This window comes from Diabrotica virgifera, chromosome 3 (assembly GCF_917563875.1).
Source record: "Diabrotica virgifera virgifera chromosome 3, PGI_DIABVI_V3a".
Lineage (NCBI taxonomy): Eukaryota > Metazoa > Arthropoda > Insecta > Coleoptera > Chrysomelidae > Diabrotica > Diabrotica virgifera.
Window position 1 is genome coordinate 184,830,402 of NC_065445.1, and position 18,648 is coordinate 184,849,049.

Genomic DNA, 18,648 nt, shown 5'->3' on the forward strand with positions numbered 1-18,648 from the left:
TTATGTGACGTCTCTTGCATTTCTTCCCATCAAGTTTACATCATCTGCGTATATTGCAATCTGCTTAGGCTTAGTAAACAGTAAATTTTTTGGGTTTACAGACATTTTTCTTATGACATATTCCTTTCATATTTTACAGAGTCGGTGTCGGCCCATCTCCCTGTTTTAGCCATTTAGTTATCTGGAAAGGATCTGTCAATTCATTTTGAACTCGTACTTGCGCTTCTGTGTGAGTCATGGTGGCTTGAACTAACTTTACCAATTTCCTTGGTATAACAAATTCATGCATGATTACATATATTTTATCTTTATGTATGTTATCTTAGGCTTGTCGAAAATCTACAAAGATGTGGTAGATATCTATGTCGTGCTCCCAGGCTTAGCAAATATTTATTTTACGTTGAATAACAGGTCAATAGGAGACCGTCCTGGTGTGAATTAGAGATGTTGAAAAAGTATCTATTCGTTACAAAGTACTCGTTCCTTACGAATACCGAAAGTAACGATTACTATACAGAGAGGCAAATCGTTATTTTGATTACTTCGTTCCAATCGTATCAGAGCGAGTAATGACTATTGTATCTACTTTGATTACTTCGTTACTTCGTACCAATCGTATCAGAGCGAGTAACGACTATTGTATCTACAACCAATATACTTGATTACTTTCTACCAATCGTATCCCAGCGAGTAACGGACGGGACCGGTATTTTACGAGTGTTATCGAATATCGTTATCGGTATGAAGCGTTTTAAGGATGTGAGGGTGAGGAGAAGATAGAAGATGAAACAGAGGGAGGTATAATAAAAAATACAGGATCCTTTGTAAAAGGTATATTTAAAAGACCCTAATAAGGGTTACATCACAAAACAAAACGTTTTCGGATTAACAAGTAATCCATCATCAGTGTTAAGCCCTAAAATGATAAGTATAACCTAATTAATAAGAGACAATGTTATAAAAGTTGACTAAGGTTAAGAATTGACTAAGATCATACTTACAATAGCATGCATGCGTGAGCCACCAAAAAGTTATGGGTAAAAACCCTTTAAAAGTTATAATGTCTTATATTATACTACATATTATGTTTAAAATAGTTGGATGTTGCAAATATTCCTGGATATTACCCAGGGCAACACAGGACTCTAACCCACGTGGATGTGATGTGAGAGGGTTGAAAATTGAGTGTCAACTGAACTGAAAGGCGAAGGAACTTCAGAAGTATGACAGAGACAGATTGTCAATAGGACAATTTAAAATTTATGTTGATGTTAAAAATAAAACATTATCAAATATCCATATATTGTTGTTAGAATTATTCGAACTTAAATGTAGAAAATTGTAAAGTATGTAATGATTAAATATATGAACATGACAATTGATAAATATGTACTAGGAGTTATGCAGTCAGCAATACATTAGAATGAAGATGTTTAAATAAACTTAGAATTATTGAAAAGGCCTTTTACGTATTCACGTCTAGGATATCAGAATTTGTTTAATGTGTACATAAATGTTCAATTTTAAGTCATTAATTAATGTGTGAGTGTTTTGATGACTGATAATTTGATCTAATTTGTTGAGTGAAGATGACATAACAAAATTAAATGATGATATATTTCGTTTGGCTGAAGAAATTTTGTTGTTATGTGCGAATGAGAAAGAGACTAAAAATCAATTGATGAGACTGAAAATCCAAGAGACTCAACCCCAAGCCGCCCGAAAATGAATGAATGAATAAGGAAATGAGTGGAGGTTTAGGATGCTATGATGTGTTGATAAACAATAATATAACGGATAAGGTAGAAGTATGTCTAAAGTACTCTAGAAGGGAAATGATAAGAGTGTGGAACGATGAAATGTGAATAAAATGTATTGAGTATGAGGTAGAATGTTGCTTATAGAAATTAGTATAGAAATAAAAACATGATGATAGTGATAGTATGATGATACACATAAGATGAGAGGATATAGATGATATGTGTTATGAAAAAAGTTATCGATGTAGGGGTTGAAAATCTCGATTAAAAGAAATATGGCGATTAACACAATTAGGACTTTTCTGCTTCTCTTTGACTATTTCTAAGTCCTCATACAGGTCCAATTTTAGGAAGTTTTTTTGAGGGATGTTATGTAACAATGAGACGTCTTCTGGGATGTTGAGAGTATGTTTATTTTGTATGAGATGTTGTGAGAAAGTTGAAGTGTTCTCTCTTTTGGTATGTTCTAAGGAACGAGAAGCTAGTGTTCTACAGGTTCTTCCTATATATGTATCATCACAATCGGAGTATTGTAATCTATAGACTCCGCTGGAGGTATAATGGTATACGTAAAATATGTAATGTATGTCATTAACAAAGATCGAATGCGAGAACCCTATATTTTTATCTAGATCCATCTATACCTATACAAAATACCTACCTACTGAAAAATACGATTCTCGATATGATTACCGGTACTCTAATACAATAGTAACAAAAGTAATCATAGTAATCAAATCATTTTTATCCCTTAAACAGATCGGTGAAGGTCGTTGTTATATCGGAATACCTCTATACAAAATACCTACCTGCTGAGAAATACGATTCTCGATATGATTACCGGTACTCAAATACAAAAGTAACAAAAGTAATCATAGTAATCAAATCATTTTTATCCCTTAAACAGATCGGTGAAGGTCGTTGTTATATCGGAATACCTATACAAAATACCTACCTACTGAGAAATACGATTCTCGATATGATTGCAGGTACTCAAATACAAAAGTAATCATAGTAATCAAAGTAACGAATACTGTAAATGATTACTTTATACAAAAGTAACGATTTGTAACGAATACTTGAAAGTAACTGTAATCAACATCACTAGTGTGAATCTGGTCTGGGGTCGTATTTTCGAATTCAATTGAATTTTTTCATATACGGGTCAACTCGAATGAAAAATTTCGTAAACGAAACAGAATGCGTATTTTTCAACGTCCTTTGAAATGTTGTACGTATACGAGAAGAATTTGCACCGGCAACACTGCAAATTCGAACAACATTGAACTTAATATTAATTTATTAATAGTCACAGTGTTGCCATACTTTTTTTGTTTATTTCTTGTATAATTTCAATCAATGGTATAATCACAGTACCTACATATTAAAAACAAATGTTATATTTGTTATATATACTGGGATATAATGTTATAGTTTGAACAAATTATAGAAAAAAGCCATTTTTGGGAAAAGTTGTTAGCAGTTAGTTTAGCTGGACTCGAATCTTAAAAGATTGCATATATTGGTAATATCGCTTTGCAAAGTCCTCTATTTTGTTTATTATTATTTTTGTATCCAGTATTTACACTGATATTTTACTACTTTTTTGGTTTCAAAACAATTTTTTAAATGCAACTTTATGTAATTTAATAGTATAAAAAAATTGAGAATTTACGCTGATATAATTTTACTATTTACTTTTCAAAACTTTAATTTTTTGGGTGTTTCAAAACTATTTTTTAAATTTAACTTTATGTAATGTGAAATGTGATAGTATAAAAAATTGAGGATATGGCAAGGGTGTCATATATCAAGCTTAGAGCTTAAGCTTAGATCCAGTGCTAAAATACGTACATAAAGTTAGGTTAGGTTATATATTCAATGGATTATAGTATTGCATGTCTTTTCTTTCTATTAAAAAACTATTTAAACCAGCCATTGAAACGAAAGTTCAATGTAAAAATATCGTATACAACAACGATTAAAACTATCCGCTAAAACTATCAATGACAACTGAAATTACCTTGAAATGACAACAACACTTCGTATACGAGCATCCAAATTCGAACGGTTCATACCCATTCGAGTCGTCGTGTACGAAAAAATTCGGACATGAAGTATTCGAAAATACAAGAAACTTAATTTCAAGCGAATTTCTTCTAATTTCGTATGCGAAATATGCTCGAATGAATTCTAAAATATGACCCCAGGGGTGGTACTTTCGAATTTATTCGAGCACATTTCGCATACGAAATTGTAACAAATTCGCTCGAAATCCAGTTTCTTTTATTTTCGAGTACTTCGTGTACGAATTTTTTCGTATACGGCGACTCGAATGGGTCTAAACTCTAAACCATTCGAATTTTGATGCTCGTATACGAATTCAAATAATAATTTTCATTATCTGACGTGTACGTCAGATAAGATCTCAGCTGATAGTTTTTAATCGTTGTTGTATGTTATATACGCTCCCAGCTTCGCTGGTGTCGCTCCTAGCGGATTACTAATGCAACTTTCACCGGTAATTTTTAAATTTATTATTTAATTGTTATCGCTTAATATTTACAACGCAAAAAAGTAATTAAATTGTAATCGATTTTTTAAAGATTTTGCTAATCATTGTAACGTTCTATTAATGAAATATTAATTTTTTACTTCGGATACTTTCACAATTATCGTGTAGATGGCGCTTAGATTAATTTATAATTACATATTACGAAATATTAAAAAAAACTTAAATTCGGTATTTAAAACATAAGTATATTTAAAGTAAAAATATACACCACAGCTTTGACCAACTAATATTATTTTCTATTAATGTTTTTAATTTCAATATTTTAAATTAATCACTTTGACATTTATGTCAAATTTTCAGTAAAAGCTTACAGACTTGTCACTACTGGCGCTTGCGAATTTTTAATTATCCCTTTACCTACGAGCTCATAGCGTATACAATATTTTTACATTGAACTTACATTTTAACATTGGATGCCTCTCAATAAATTCGCTTAACTCTATTGGTTCGGCCGGTACTGAACCACCATGTTTCATGCCCCTTTTTTGCTCCTTTCATCTAATTTATAAGAAACAAATTGTTTTAGATTGACAAAGTAAGTTATCAATCGAAGTAGCACAGAAAACGACAATAAATATCGTCTCCATACCACCAGATTAACAACAGGTGGAATACTTTCTTTGGTTACACCTCCTGAGATTTTTAAAATTTATAAATCATACAGGATGCCGAGGAAATTAATATGAGAGAATTTTAAATAATTCACAACTCATCTGCTCAGCGTGGTAAAATCTCCAACAAGAAAGATTCCTTAATACTCAAACAAAAGAGTAAATGAATTAAAAATGTATATATAATAATAAAGCCAAATCGATGATGATGTATTTTGGGAATGGAGGAAAATGTAAAAAACGGTATTTTAACGTTTTTTACACTATAAAATTTGATCAAAAACTTGTTTTGATTCAAAATAACTTGTTATAATGCCATATAATGACATTTTTGAGTCCTTTCTATTAAAATATTATGTTTTCCATTGATACTTTACGATATAAAATGCAAATTGTTTAAATAAACACCAAATCACTGTAAAATCGCATAAAATAACATTTTGAGAAAAAAAGAAGAAGATTTTTTGACCTTAAATATCTTATTTTTACGTCCCGCAGAAGCTATATACCAATTTTCAGACAAATCGGAGATCCAAAATTTTTTGCCTGAGTGATTTGACATGGAATGTACCGTATACTTAAAGAAAAAATACTACAGTAATTATTACCTGGAGATTAAGCCACTTCACAGAACAAATTATAGGAAAATACCAGACTCGCATTTTCCAATTCAATCGAATTTTTTCGTATACGAAAATCGAATGAACGTAACTCGAATAAAAAATTTCGTATAGGAATCCAAATGTGTATTTTTGAATGTCTTTCGAAATTATATACATATACCTACGAGAAGAATTCGCACCGGCAACACTGCAAATTCGAACAACCAAAACTCAAATAAGAAAAAAAAAAAAGAAGAAAAATAATTGACAGTTTTACTTAACCTATTTTGTGGTAATTTTGTCATCTAAAACAATCTAAAACATGTACAAACATTCTCAATTTCTTTGCAACACGAAAATGCAGCAGCTGCATAATACTATGGTCAAATCTGAGAGTGCAGGAAGAGTCTATACCGGTTTCGGGGGTTGTTTCCGCCTCATCAGTAGTCCCATATCCTCCTCTCTCAGATTCTTCCACGTACCATACTTTGGGCCTTTCCGAATTGCAAAGAAAGAAATGTCACGGATGAACTAGGGCCATCTACCGAAAAACAAAGTAAGTTATCAATCGAAGTAGCACAGAAAACGACAATAAATATCGTCTCCATACCACCAGATTGAAAACAGGTGGAATACTTTCTTTGGTTACACCTCCTGAGATTTTCAAAATTTATGAATCATACAGGATGCCGAGGAAATTAAGATGTACCATTCAGGAGGTGTAACCAAAGAAAGTATTCCACCTGTTGCCAATCTGGTGGTATGGAGACGATATTTATTGTCGTTTTCTGTGCTACTTCGATTGATAACTGTTTTTCGGTAGATGGCCCTAGTTCATCCGTGACATTTCTTACTTTGCAATTCGGAAGAATCTGAGAGAGGAGGATATGGGACTACTGATGAGGGGGAAACAACCCCCGAAACCGGTATAGACTTTTCCTGTTCTCTCAGAATTGACCATAGTATTATGCAGCTGCTGCATTTTCGTGTTGCAAAGAAATTGAGAATGTTTATACATTTTTAATTCATTACTCTTTTGTTTGAGTATTAAGGAATCTTTCTTGTTGGAGCTTTTACCACGCTGAGCAGATGAGTTGTGAATTATTTAAAATTCTCTCATCTTAATTTCCTCGGCATCCTGTATGTTTTATAAATTTTGAAAATCTCAGGAGGTGTAACCAAAGAAAGTATTCCACCTGTTATCAATCTGGTGGTATGGAGACGATATTTATTGTCGTTTTCTGTGCTACTTCGATTGATAACTGTTTTTCGGTAGATGGCCCTAGTTCATCCGTGACATTTCTTTCTTTGCAATTCGGAAAGGCCCAAAGTGTGGCACGTGGAAGAATCTGAGAGAGGAGGATATGGGACTACTGATGAGGGGAAAACAACCCCCGAAACCGGTATAGACTCTTCCTGCACTCTCAGATTTGACCATAGTATTATGCAGCTGCTGCATTTTCGTGTTGCAAAGAAATTGAGAATGTTTGTACATGTTTTAGATTGTTTTAGATGACAAAATTACCACAAAATAGGTTAAGTAAAACTGTCAATTATTTTTCTTCTTTTTTTTCTTATTTGAGTTTTGGTTGTTCGAATTTGCAGTGTTGCCGGTGCGAATTCTTCTCGTAGGTATATGTATATAATTTCGAAAGACATTCAAAAATACACATTTGGATTCCTATACGAAATTTTTTATTCGAGTTACGTTCATTCGATTTTCGTATACGAAAAAATTCGATTGAATTCGAAAATGCGAGTCTGGTATTTTCCTATAATTTGTTCTGTGAAGTGGCTTAATCTCCAGGTAATAATTACTGTAGTATTTTTTCTTTAAGTATACGGTACATTCCATGTCAAATCACTCAGGCAAAAAATTTTGGATCTCCGATTGGTCTGACAATTGGTATATAGCTTCTGCGGGACGTAAAAATAAGATATTTAAGGTCAAAAAATCTTCTTCTTTTTTCTCAAAATGTTATTTTATGCGATTTTACAGTGATTTGGTGTTTATTTAAACAATTTGCATTTTCTATCGTAAAGTATCAATGGAAAACATAATATTTTAATAGAAAGGACTCAAAAATGTCATTATATGGCATTATAACAAGTTATTTTGAATCAAAACAAGTTTTTGATCAAATTTTATAGTGTAAAAAACGTTAAAATACCGTTTTTTACATTTTCCTCCATTCCCAAAATACATCATCATCGATTTGGCTGAAAATTTGCCCACAGATAGCTAAAAGATAGGACTTTAAGTGGTTAGAAGGATTTGAATTATATTACAATACCAAAAAGGTTACATGCAGTAATATCAGACTCAAAAGTATATATTAGTCCAGTCGGGATAGCATTTGACCTTGAATGCCGAGCTGCCCAAAATTTTATTTTTTTGATCTTTAGGGGAGTCAATAGTAGCCTAAATTTAAAATCACGAATGAATTCCTCCGTTGCGTTAGCCGCCATCTTGATTTTAAAGGAGAACCTGTTTTGCTCAATATCTCCGCCATTTTTAACTTTTCGACAAAAATGGTAGGAACTGAAATTGTTCCAAATAAATCGTGTTTACAATTATTACAATTTCTTTTTAACAATTTTTGTCGTGAGGTCGATATTTTCGAGTTAATTGTACTTACAGTAGACGCCTATATTTTTGACTATAATATTGCATGTAACTTTTTTGGTGTTGTAATATAATTCAAATCCTTCTCACCACTTAAAGTCCTATGTTTTATCTATCTGTGGGCAAATTTTCAGCCAAATCGATTATGATGTATTTTGGGAATGGAGAAAAATGTAAAAAACGGTATTTTAACGTTTTCTACACTACAAAATTTGATCAAGAGCTTGTTTTGAATCAAAGTACTTTGTTATAATGCCATATAATGACATTTTTGAGTCCCTTCTATTAAAATATTATGGTTTCCATTGATACTTTACGATAGAAAAAGCAAATTTGTATAAATAAACACCAAATCACTGTAAAATCGCATAAAATAACATTTTGAGAAAAAAAGAAGAAGAAGATTTTTTGACCTTAAATATCTTATTTTTACGTCACGCAGAAGTATATACCAATTTTCAGACAAATCTAAGGTCCAAAATTTTTTTTGCTCCAAAATTGAGTGATTTGAAATGAAATGACCCATACACATTAATACACTTTAAATAAATAATATAATATGTTACAGGTATCCTTTATGTGCACTACAAGCTTTCGCGATCGCTCTGAGTAGCTTTGACAGCAAGTTGGCTTGTGAGTAAGTATCTCGATGTATTGAACATTCCAAAACGTGCCTCGAATATTTTAAACGGAATATTGAGCTTAGATTGTGAATTGTTTTTAGTATTTTAAGAATTTTTTATAACATTTACACAATTAGTTTAAAAATGAATTTGTTTTTTCTCGTTTTTGAATAAACGCAGGAATTGATTAGAGAAGAGGAGTTAACAGATCATTAGTTTGATGTTGATATTTGGAGAAAAAGCTATTCATGTAATGAATTGTCGTAGACCTAGATCAAATTGCTTGTACCAATTAATATGTTAAGCTATCATATGAATTTAAAATGGAAATTACCATATAAGAACTCTTTTACAGCTCCCGGAAGTATCTAAACATTCCGTATATGTATTTGGCACTTAGGACTTTTCTATTGGTTCTTTGCGGCACGTGGCCATATTTTAACAAATAGGCGGCGAGGTGCCAAACACGTATATGGAATGTGATTTGGTGCCAAATTCATGTACGGAATGTTAAATATTCGTAGACCAAAAAAGACGACTTTTTATTAAAGTCAGTTAAGAGAAGACTGATTTGAAAATATTTATTAATGTATTATTAAAGAATTAAAGAAAAATAAAACAATGCAATAGGAAATAAAACAAAACATATTTGCATAATTAATAAAAAAATTAAATGTTTTAAATGTAATATTTATGAGAAATTCAATGTCCTTCGCCATGTTTAGTTTCATTTGTTTGATTTGCTGCAATGTTGGAAGAAAGATTGTGACGCCTTTTTAACCTTTTTTTAAAAGGTTCATCTTTAGGTGGTCGACCAAATGGTAATCTTTTTGCCCCTTTAGTAACACCCATCTTTCTTCGACTGATTGATGTTAGTTGCACTATTATATTGGCCTTGTCCAAGTAGCCTTGCCAAGGAACTTCCTGCCGTGTTTAACAAACTTTCGTGCAATAATTTTAGCGTTGATGAATCAGTTCCAAATGTTACATTTTTATCTTGTAGCGTCTAAAATCTGTATAAGAAAATTCTTGTTGTTCAGCTGTTTCATTTTTGTTTAAAAGAATATCTTATCTAACATTATTTTCATCAATATTATTAATGCTGTTATTAATATAATGTTCTGTAATACATTTACTGGATTCTGCAAGCGCGTTATAAAATGAAAAAGGTTGAACTTTTTCACCAAAAGCTAATTTAGCTTCTTATTGTTTTATTTTTCTTTAATAATACATTAACAAATATAATCAGTCGCCTTTTAACTGACTTTAATAAAAAGTCGTCTTCTTTAGTCTACGAATATTTAACATTCCGTATATAAATTTTGCACCAAATAACATTCCATATACGTGTTTGGCACCTCGCTGTCTATTGGTTGAAATATGGCCGCTTGCCGCAAAGAACCATTAGAAAAGTTCTAGGTACCAAATACACATACGGAATGTTTAGATGCCTCCCGGAACGAACCATGGCCGATGAGAAGCGCTGTCGTCGGTCGTACACCCATCTAAACTTTACGCAGAGAGGATCTCTCTCACCGGCCATGGTTCGCTCTGGGAGCTGTATAAGGTTATCTTTTCGTTTACGGTGATATAGCAGCATCCAGAAAGCTGCTTCCCAGGCAACTAAAGAACGTTTACAAAACGTTGAAAAGACGTCATAATTATTACCAAACCACGTCAGTTTGTCACGTTTTTTCGACGTCGAAACTCACGTGGATGTGTCCCACCATAACTGACGTCATTTTTATCACGTTTTAAATAGGTGATATAAAAACGTAGTTTTTATGTCGTTTTTTAGATTATTTTTCATTTTATGGTTTTAAAAATACACAATAATAATTATTCGTATGGGTATTGTTAGTATTGCAATTTTTGCAATTTTAACTGTTTTAAATTTAGCTTATAGGCTAAAGTATACTTACTGTGTCAAAACTGAAACAACATATAAACTAATAAATAATTTATTAACAAATTAGTTTAATTAAACTCGATAACACATCGTCCCCTTAATACGTTAATCATTATTTACCATTATCGATATAATTTTTCACGCTCTTTTTAATACTACAACTAGATAAGTTATATTCCCATTCTATACAATGTATACTACAACTAGATAACTCGAAATTTTGCGATTTTGAGTTATCTAACATTATCGATATAATTTTTCACGCTCTTTTTAATATCGCAAAATTTTGAATTACCTAGTTGTAGTATTAGGAGGACGACATAATTAGTTCATTAACAGAAAATATTCACCAAAAGAAAACACATAACCTGAAACCGTTTTCAAGAAGAACTATCACAAGAACTATTGCAGTAAACTAACTCACAACTCACTTGAGAAAAACGTATAAAAATCTGTTAATTAACACGTTTCTTCAACTAAATATCTAAATGAAAAGTCCTTTTTCACCACACAAAGCACGTAAACAATAAATGAAAAATTTTCTAAGACAATTTAAGCTTATACGTCAATATAACAACATTATCAGGGTTGCCAGGTCAGTGTTTACTTTTTCAGTAGTTTTGCTTTCAAAAATCAGTAAGTATATTCTTTTTAGGCCATGTAAATACAGTAAAACCTGTGTTATCGGTCATCTGTACTAACGGCTAGTTTCAAAATTCTCAAAACCAATTATATGAAGATTTCCTTATTTAAATAATACCAGGTCATAACTATTATGACCTGGTATTTGCGGCCATCTTTATAATACGGACGTGGCCAAATAAACTCGTATTTTTAAAGCCCGTTTCATAGAAATGTACCTGTTAATAACGGCCAATATATGTTGATAGATTTCAGTAGGTCACTAATTGGAGTGAAAATCAGTAGGTCCACTGAAAAATGAGTAGAGCTGGTAACCCTGAACATTATAAGCATTAACCCGTTAAGCTCCTCCCATTTTTGTGACGTCAGACTTGGGCTGTCTGAAATACTCTGAAATGAAAACGTATTTTTAAACGTATTTTAACGTCATTAATCTTACTATTTTAAATCACCTACAAAAGACGTTTATACCACGTAATGTTCAAACACGTGTATATATTTAACCAATAGCTGACGTTTCCTCGACGTTATTGACGTCACTTGGTTGCCTGTGTTTTTATTTGATGTCTCTCTATATTTTTAAATATGACAATACGAGGGTGATTCGATATTAATCTAGCTTAAGTAAGAAAACGAACGACTTTTGTTATTCTTTTCAGAATAATTTGATACTATGATTTGATACCCCTTTAGATACTATGTCTTGGTAATTGTAACAGCAGCTGTCGCTAATTTCACTTTTTCTGTAATCCGGTCCCCAAGGAACTCATTAACATGTATAGTTCTATTTTGAGACATCTTTTTTTGAATCTATGATCTAGTTAGTATAGTTCTTCCACTCAAACTTTTCCCATACATGAAATTATTCAGGAATTAGTTTTATACTAGGTCTCTTTTTTACTCACGGTAAGTAGTATCGCAAAATTAAGCCGCTTGACCATCATCATCATCATTGGCTCTAAAACCCATGGTGGGTCTTGGCCTGTTCCAGAATCAGCTTCCATTTCTTCCTATCTTTCGTGGTCTTCCAACTTCGTACTCCTAACACTCGCAAGTCGTCTTACACCTGGTTCTTAAATCGTGCTCTGGTCCTGCCTCTTCTCCTCACTCCATCCAGTCTCTGGCTATAAATGTGTTTCGGCGGCTCCAGCTCATTCATTCTCCCTAAGTGGCCTAGCCACCGCAGCCTGTTTATTTTCGTAGATCTACCAATACCAGGCTCACTATATAAAGGTAGTAAAGCTCAAAATTATAGCGTCTAAACTATAATCCGTTTTCCTGTATGCCTTTACAGATATGTCTGAGGATTTTACGCTCAAAACAGCCTAACTGTTCTTCATTATTTTTGGTAACATCCACGTTTTGTTTCTGACGCCTAAGTGAAGACAGGTTTGATTATAGTTCTGTATATCAATATTTTTGTTCTTTTTGTGACTATGTTTGATGTTAAAAGTTTCGTTAATCCATAGTACGCAACTATTTGCTAGATATATACGTCTGTTAATTTCTGTAGTTACTGTATTACTTTGGTTGATGTGTGAGCCTAGATATACGAACTTTCTTACTCCTTCGAAAGTATATAGTTTTATTAATATTAACTTGTAGTCCTATTCTTTTTGCTGTTGCCTCCAATGCCATGAACGATTGAACCAGGCCCGCCTTCCTTCTTGCTATGATATCAATGTCATCTGCAGAAGCTAGTATTTGTACACTCCTATTAATAATGGTCCCTCTTGTTATTCCATATTCTCTAATATATTTCTCTAGGGCAATGTCGAAATAGAAGGCACCGGATAGATGTCAAAACCGATAGCAATTTGTTGCTATGCAACATCATAGATTAATTATAAACACCCTCGTATTTGCTTACATATTTATTAGTTTGGAAAATATGATTTCGCATTTTATTTATTACGTTTCGACACTGTTAATGAGACGTGTAACATTTTTTCATCTAAATAAATCACTTGTATATTTTAAGAACTGCTGTAAACATCACATTGTTTTTCGTTGTCACTTTTATTCATTATTAATCCATGGTTTTCGGAATGTTCATTTTATATTCTGATTAAAACTAGCTGTATTGCGTGCAAAGTAAGTATGCCAGCATTTTTGTTTTATAATTTATATGTTGTGCTGCCAATACTACTTGTGGAATATTTGTTACATGAATTGCCTTTTAAATTTTTTATGATTTGTCCTAGTGCTTTCAAACACGAAATAATGAAACGTCCTGAATATTTTCAAACTGTAAATTCAAATTGAAAATAACAGCTACACTAAGAAAGTTTAAAACAGCTTATATCAAGCTTACAAAATTTCATTATTTTGGCCACTTCGAGCTTTCGACTCCATTTTTGGAGGTTGGATCACGACTTATTCCGGGACAAGAGTCTTCCGAGTCCCCATGTCACTTAAGCACTACATTCACTATAATACTATTTTATTTATACGCACAACAGGTCCTTTAGACCTAGGGCATTTTTCTAAAACATAATTATAAGATTAACTAATTACAATTATTGTTTTAAACAACACTAAAACTTACGTATTTACAAATCCTTTAACTACTCTGAAGGACCTGATGAACAATATTTCTCCATTCACTTCTATTTTATGCTTTTCTTTTCCAGTCCTTCACCTTCATGTGTTTAAGGTCTTCCTCCACTTTATTAATCCATTTCGTTCTGGGTCATACCTTCTTTTCGAACCGATAATAGTTTTCTGGTCATAACTAGTTTAGGCATAGGTCCTTTGTACAAAACCATTAATTCGTTCGTATTAGCATGCCATAATCAATACTGGGGAGGCCTTTGTCCAGGAGTGGATGCAAACAGGCTGAAAAAGAAGAAGAATCAATACTGTAGTTCCTATTATGCTGCGACAGTATTTTTATACCATTGATTGTGACAAGGGGATTGGGTGGATCAGTAGCACAACATTTCTTCAGAAACTGGATTAACCTAAGCCACGGTGGTATTTTATTGTAAGTAACCAGATGCCGTCATTTGTTTTTTGACAAAAATCGAAGTCATTGTTTGAATTTCGAACGAGACAGTCGATATTACCAGTCTGCTTATCTGTAGTTAAATATAAATACAAAAATAAAAATCCAGTTTTTGTGGTGAAACAAATTAAACGATTTGGACCCAAAAACGGATGGGACCCGGATGGGAAACGGATGGGACCCAAAAAACGAAAATGGATTCCGCTTCGACGGCGATAAATCAGAATATTCTGCAATCTAACGAACCGATGCAATGTGACGCAATGGGTTCTAACCAGCAGCCAGTGGCGTACGCTCCAAAATACCAAATGTGCACTGATCAACAATTACAAGGTAATATGCAAATTTCTCAACCATTCAACACATCTTACTCTCAACCGTTACAGCAACCCCAATATACTAACCCACCTTCCACCTCATTAAATCAAACCGAATGGAAAACAGTCGAAAACTCCAACAAAAGGCATCGAACTAGTCCAGACAAAAGAACTGTAAAGCAAACAAAAATAAACGATTACTGGCTGAACTCGCCGACTACCACTTCTAACAGATTCGAGGCACTAAATAGCGACTCAAAAGATGATGAAATAAATGACAATGAAAGCACAAGTGAAAAAGAGAAAATAACCAAACCGCTTCCAATATTTATTAAGGGGGTTAAGCACATACCCCCACTTATCGAATTACTAAACAAAATTGCTGAAAATAATTACGAATTAAAAGTTCTTAGCTCCGATCAAGTTAAACTTCAGCCAAAATCTGCTGACTACTATGGTACAATAACAAAAGCCCTATCGGAAAAAAAGACAGACTTTCATACTTATCAAATAAAAAACGAGCGCAGTTTCAGGGTTGTTCTTAAGAACATGCATTACTCGATGGACAAAAATCTTATAAAAAAGGAAATAGAAGAGAAACGCCACACTGTTAAAAACATTTGGAACATCAAACACCCTAAAACTAAAGATCAGCTATCACTATTTTTCGTCGACCTGGAACCTTCTGATAATAATAGAAATATATATGACATCGAGTTCCTATTAAACCATAAGATTAAAATTGAACCACCGTACCAAAAAAGAGAGATACCACAATGCTCTCGATGTCAACGATATGGACATACCAAGTCATACTGCCACCTTAGACCACGATGTGTAAAGTGCACTGGGGATCATGCAACAGAGCAATGCTTTTTGGAGGTTGGATCACGACTTATTCCGGGACAAGAGTCTTCCGAGTCCCCATGTCACATAAGCACTACATTCACTATAATACTATTTTATTTATACGCACAACAGGTCCTTTAGACCTAGGGCATTTTTCTAAAACATAATTATAAAATTAACTAATTACAATTATTGTTTTAAACAAAACTAAAACTTACGTATTTACAAATCCTTTAACTACTCTGAAGGACCTGATGAACAATATTTCTCCATTCACTTCTATTTTATGCTTTTCTTTTCCAGTCCTTCACCTTCATGTGTTTAAGGTCTTCCTCCACTTTATTAATCCATTTCGTTCTGGGTCATACCTCTTCTTTTGGAACCGATAATAGTTTTCTGGTCATAACTAGTTTAGGCATAGGTCCTTTGTTCAAAACCATTAATTCGTTCGTATTAGCATGCTATAATCAATACTGGGGAGGCCTTTGTCCAGGAGTGGATGCAAACAGGCTGAAAAAGAAGATGAATCAATACTGCAGTTCCTATTATGCTGCGACGGTATTTTTATACCATTGATTGTGACAAGGGGATTGGGTGGATCAGTAGCACAACATTTCTTCAGAAACTGGATTAACCTAAGCCACGGTGGTATTTTATTGTAAGTAACCAGATGCCGTCATTTGTTTTTTGACGAAAATCGGGACGGTTTTACATCTTCATGACTTCCCAGGCGATCTTTGATTAGTAAAAATGAATGGGTTAATAGTTCTGGAATTTTCAAAATGTATTTTGTCGCCTGTTTGGATATAATTCTGGGCTAGGACAGAAACGGAGTCGGAATTGTAACTGCGTGCCGTCGTCTCTTTTGTTGGGGCAATCGAGCAGTTTTTCCACTTTAAGGCAAGGTGCACATTGAGACAGTGCGGCACAAGCCATGCGGAGCAGCACACGCCACGTTTCCGTATATGTAGTGTGCACGACTGTATATTAAGTCGGAGCGCAGCGTAGGCCACGAATGCCCCCAAAAAAAGATGCGTCGCTCAGTGTTCAAGTCACAGTTATCGTATGCGTGCGTGTGTGCTCGTTAGAAAAAATGCAGGAACTGTGTCACGATACACTAACACCGGTATGCTCGGTAGCCTATCAAAAACTGGTCAGTTTTACGCATGGCGTCACGGGCAAAGCAATTCGCTTTTATTTACGTTTTGTTTACGTACATTGTGATGTGATATTTGTGTTACTTCCTTAGTATTTTTATTTAATGTCATTGACAGCTTTAGATGTATTATGCATTACATTTTATATTTTCCTTGGAAATTCATAACATACAGGAAATATTTAACAAATTCATTACTTTCGGTAAATACAAATACAATTTTTATAGATTACACATGAGTTTAAACTCATATTATTAATTTGTATTTACAATAATTAACATCTACGTCAGTTTCAAATTCTGCTTCGCAAGTGATGTCACACTGCGATGCGCCTGCACATATCGGTGATTAGTGTATCATGAATTATGTGACAGTGTGTTTAGCCGACTCAACCTATGAATTTTATGCAATGGATTGTTTGTGCTGCCCTGCGTAGCTTGTGTCGCATGTGCCTCAATGTGCGCTTTGCCTAATGGCTGCTTGGATGATCCTTGGTTTATCAAACCGGATGTTTCGAATTTTATTTTTTATTGATTGGTTCGAATAGGACATAAATGGAATCGGAATTGATTCTATTTCAAATTCCTTAATTAGTGTGACCTGATTCGAGGATCAGAGCGAGTATTACGTATGGGATGTCCACGAGACACTTTACGTGAAGATCCCTAGATTAATTAATATAAAAATATCCACAAGGAAGAATTTCCTGTAGCTGGCTGTATACCATTAATTACAAGTAAAATTTAATAAAAAATTAATTGAAAATTTTTAAAAACGTTTTTTAAAAAATACTTAAGTGTCGCTTAAAACCAAGTTTTGATTCCTTTTTCGGGTTTTCGGTGAACTTTACAAGATCGACTGACTTTACAAAATGATTGACGTTACTTAAATTAACTGACACTTTTTTTCATTTTTTTTTTGGAAATACATATTGATATAAGGCATTCATTGACTCGATAGCGAGATAGACAAATGAAAGGTTTGCTGTCAGCTGTTTTAAATCTTAAGAAAATATATTATGTACCAAATTGAAAATATTCGGGATTCTTTATCAAGATATAGGCAAAAATTTATCTCAAAAAGTAGCTATCTAATTTCTCAACTAGATATGTGTTTCATCTACGTACTTGTTACGTTTGACAGAAATTATAAACTGTAATTTTAACGTTTCGTTACCATAGATTATATATTATAAGCTAGCGTTTAATGAATTCGTGATTTATTTAATTATGTAGTCGTAATTTTTTCGCAATAATCTAAAAATATAAACAATAATAATTATACTAGGCTTTTAAGTATATTTTCCGTTTCGATAAGAAAAACACAATTTTATTATTTGAAATACACTTTATTATTCAGTATACTCTCCCTGAACATCAATACACCTGTTCCAACGAGATTCCAATTTATAAATTCCATCCTTATAGTGAGAATCTGGAAAGGCTGCAGAATACGATTTCACAGCTGTTATAACCTCATCATTTGATGAAAAACTCTTTCCACGGATGAATTTTCTTAGGTATTGAAACAGATGGAAATCGCTAGGAAATCTGATGAATAAGGTAGATACTCAAACAATTCTAAGTTTAATTCATTGATTTTAGCCATTATTAAAATGCTCAGATGACACGGTGCCTTTTCCTGATGAAAAGGGTTTTTCTGCAAACCGAAAAATTTATTGTTTTACCAGTTTGCAAGTAATCTACAAACAAAATTGATGCACAAAATCTACATCATCCGTTAAAAACGTTCTAAATGTTGCTGAGAAAGTCACATTCGAATGTGTTTTTGTTCCGTTGTCAGCGAATGCGGCACCCATTGTGAACACAGCTTTCTGAAACGCAATACTTTAGTCCAAATATTGCTTACATTATCTAGTGAAATGCCTAGGGCTTCTACTAAATCTCTTTCAGTCACTGAATGATTTTCCAATACCATATGCTGTATTTTTTCTACGATTTCTGATGTTG

General features: G+C 33.1%; 1 protein-coding gene across 1 annotated transcript in view; it reads left to right on the plus strand.

The window, feature by feature from the left end:
• The window catches only part of LOC114338398 (protein king tubby 1), a 61,367-nt gene extending 43,408 nt beyond the window's left edge, over positions 1-17,959 (plus strand). The window contains exon 8 of the mRNA XM_050645739.1: positions 8,743-17,959. Coding sequence (XP_050501696.1) covers positions 8,743-8,815 — 73 coding nt within the window. The 3' untranslated portion in view covers positions 8,816-17,959. The remainder of the gene's footprint in view (positions 1-8,742) is intronic.
• Positions 17,960-18,648: the final 689 nt, after the last annotated feature.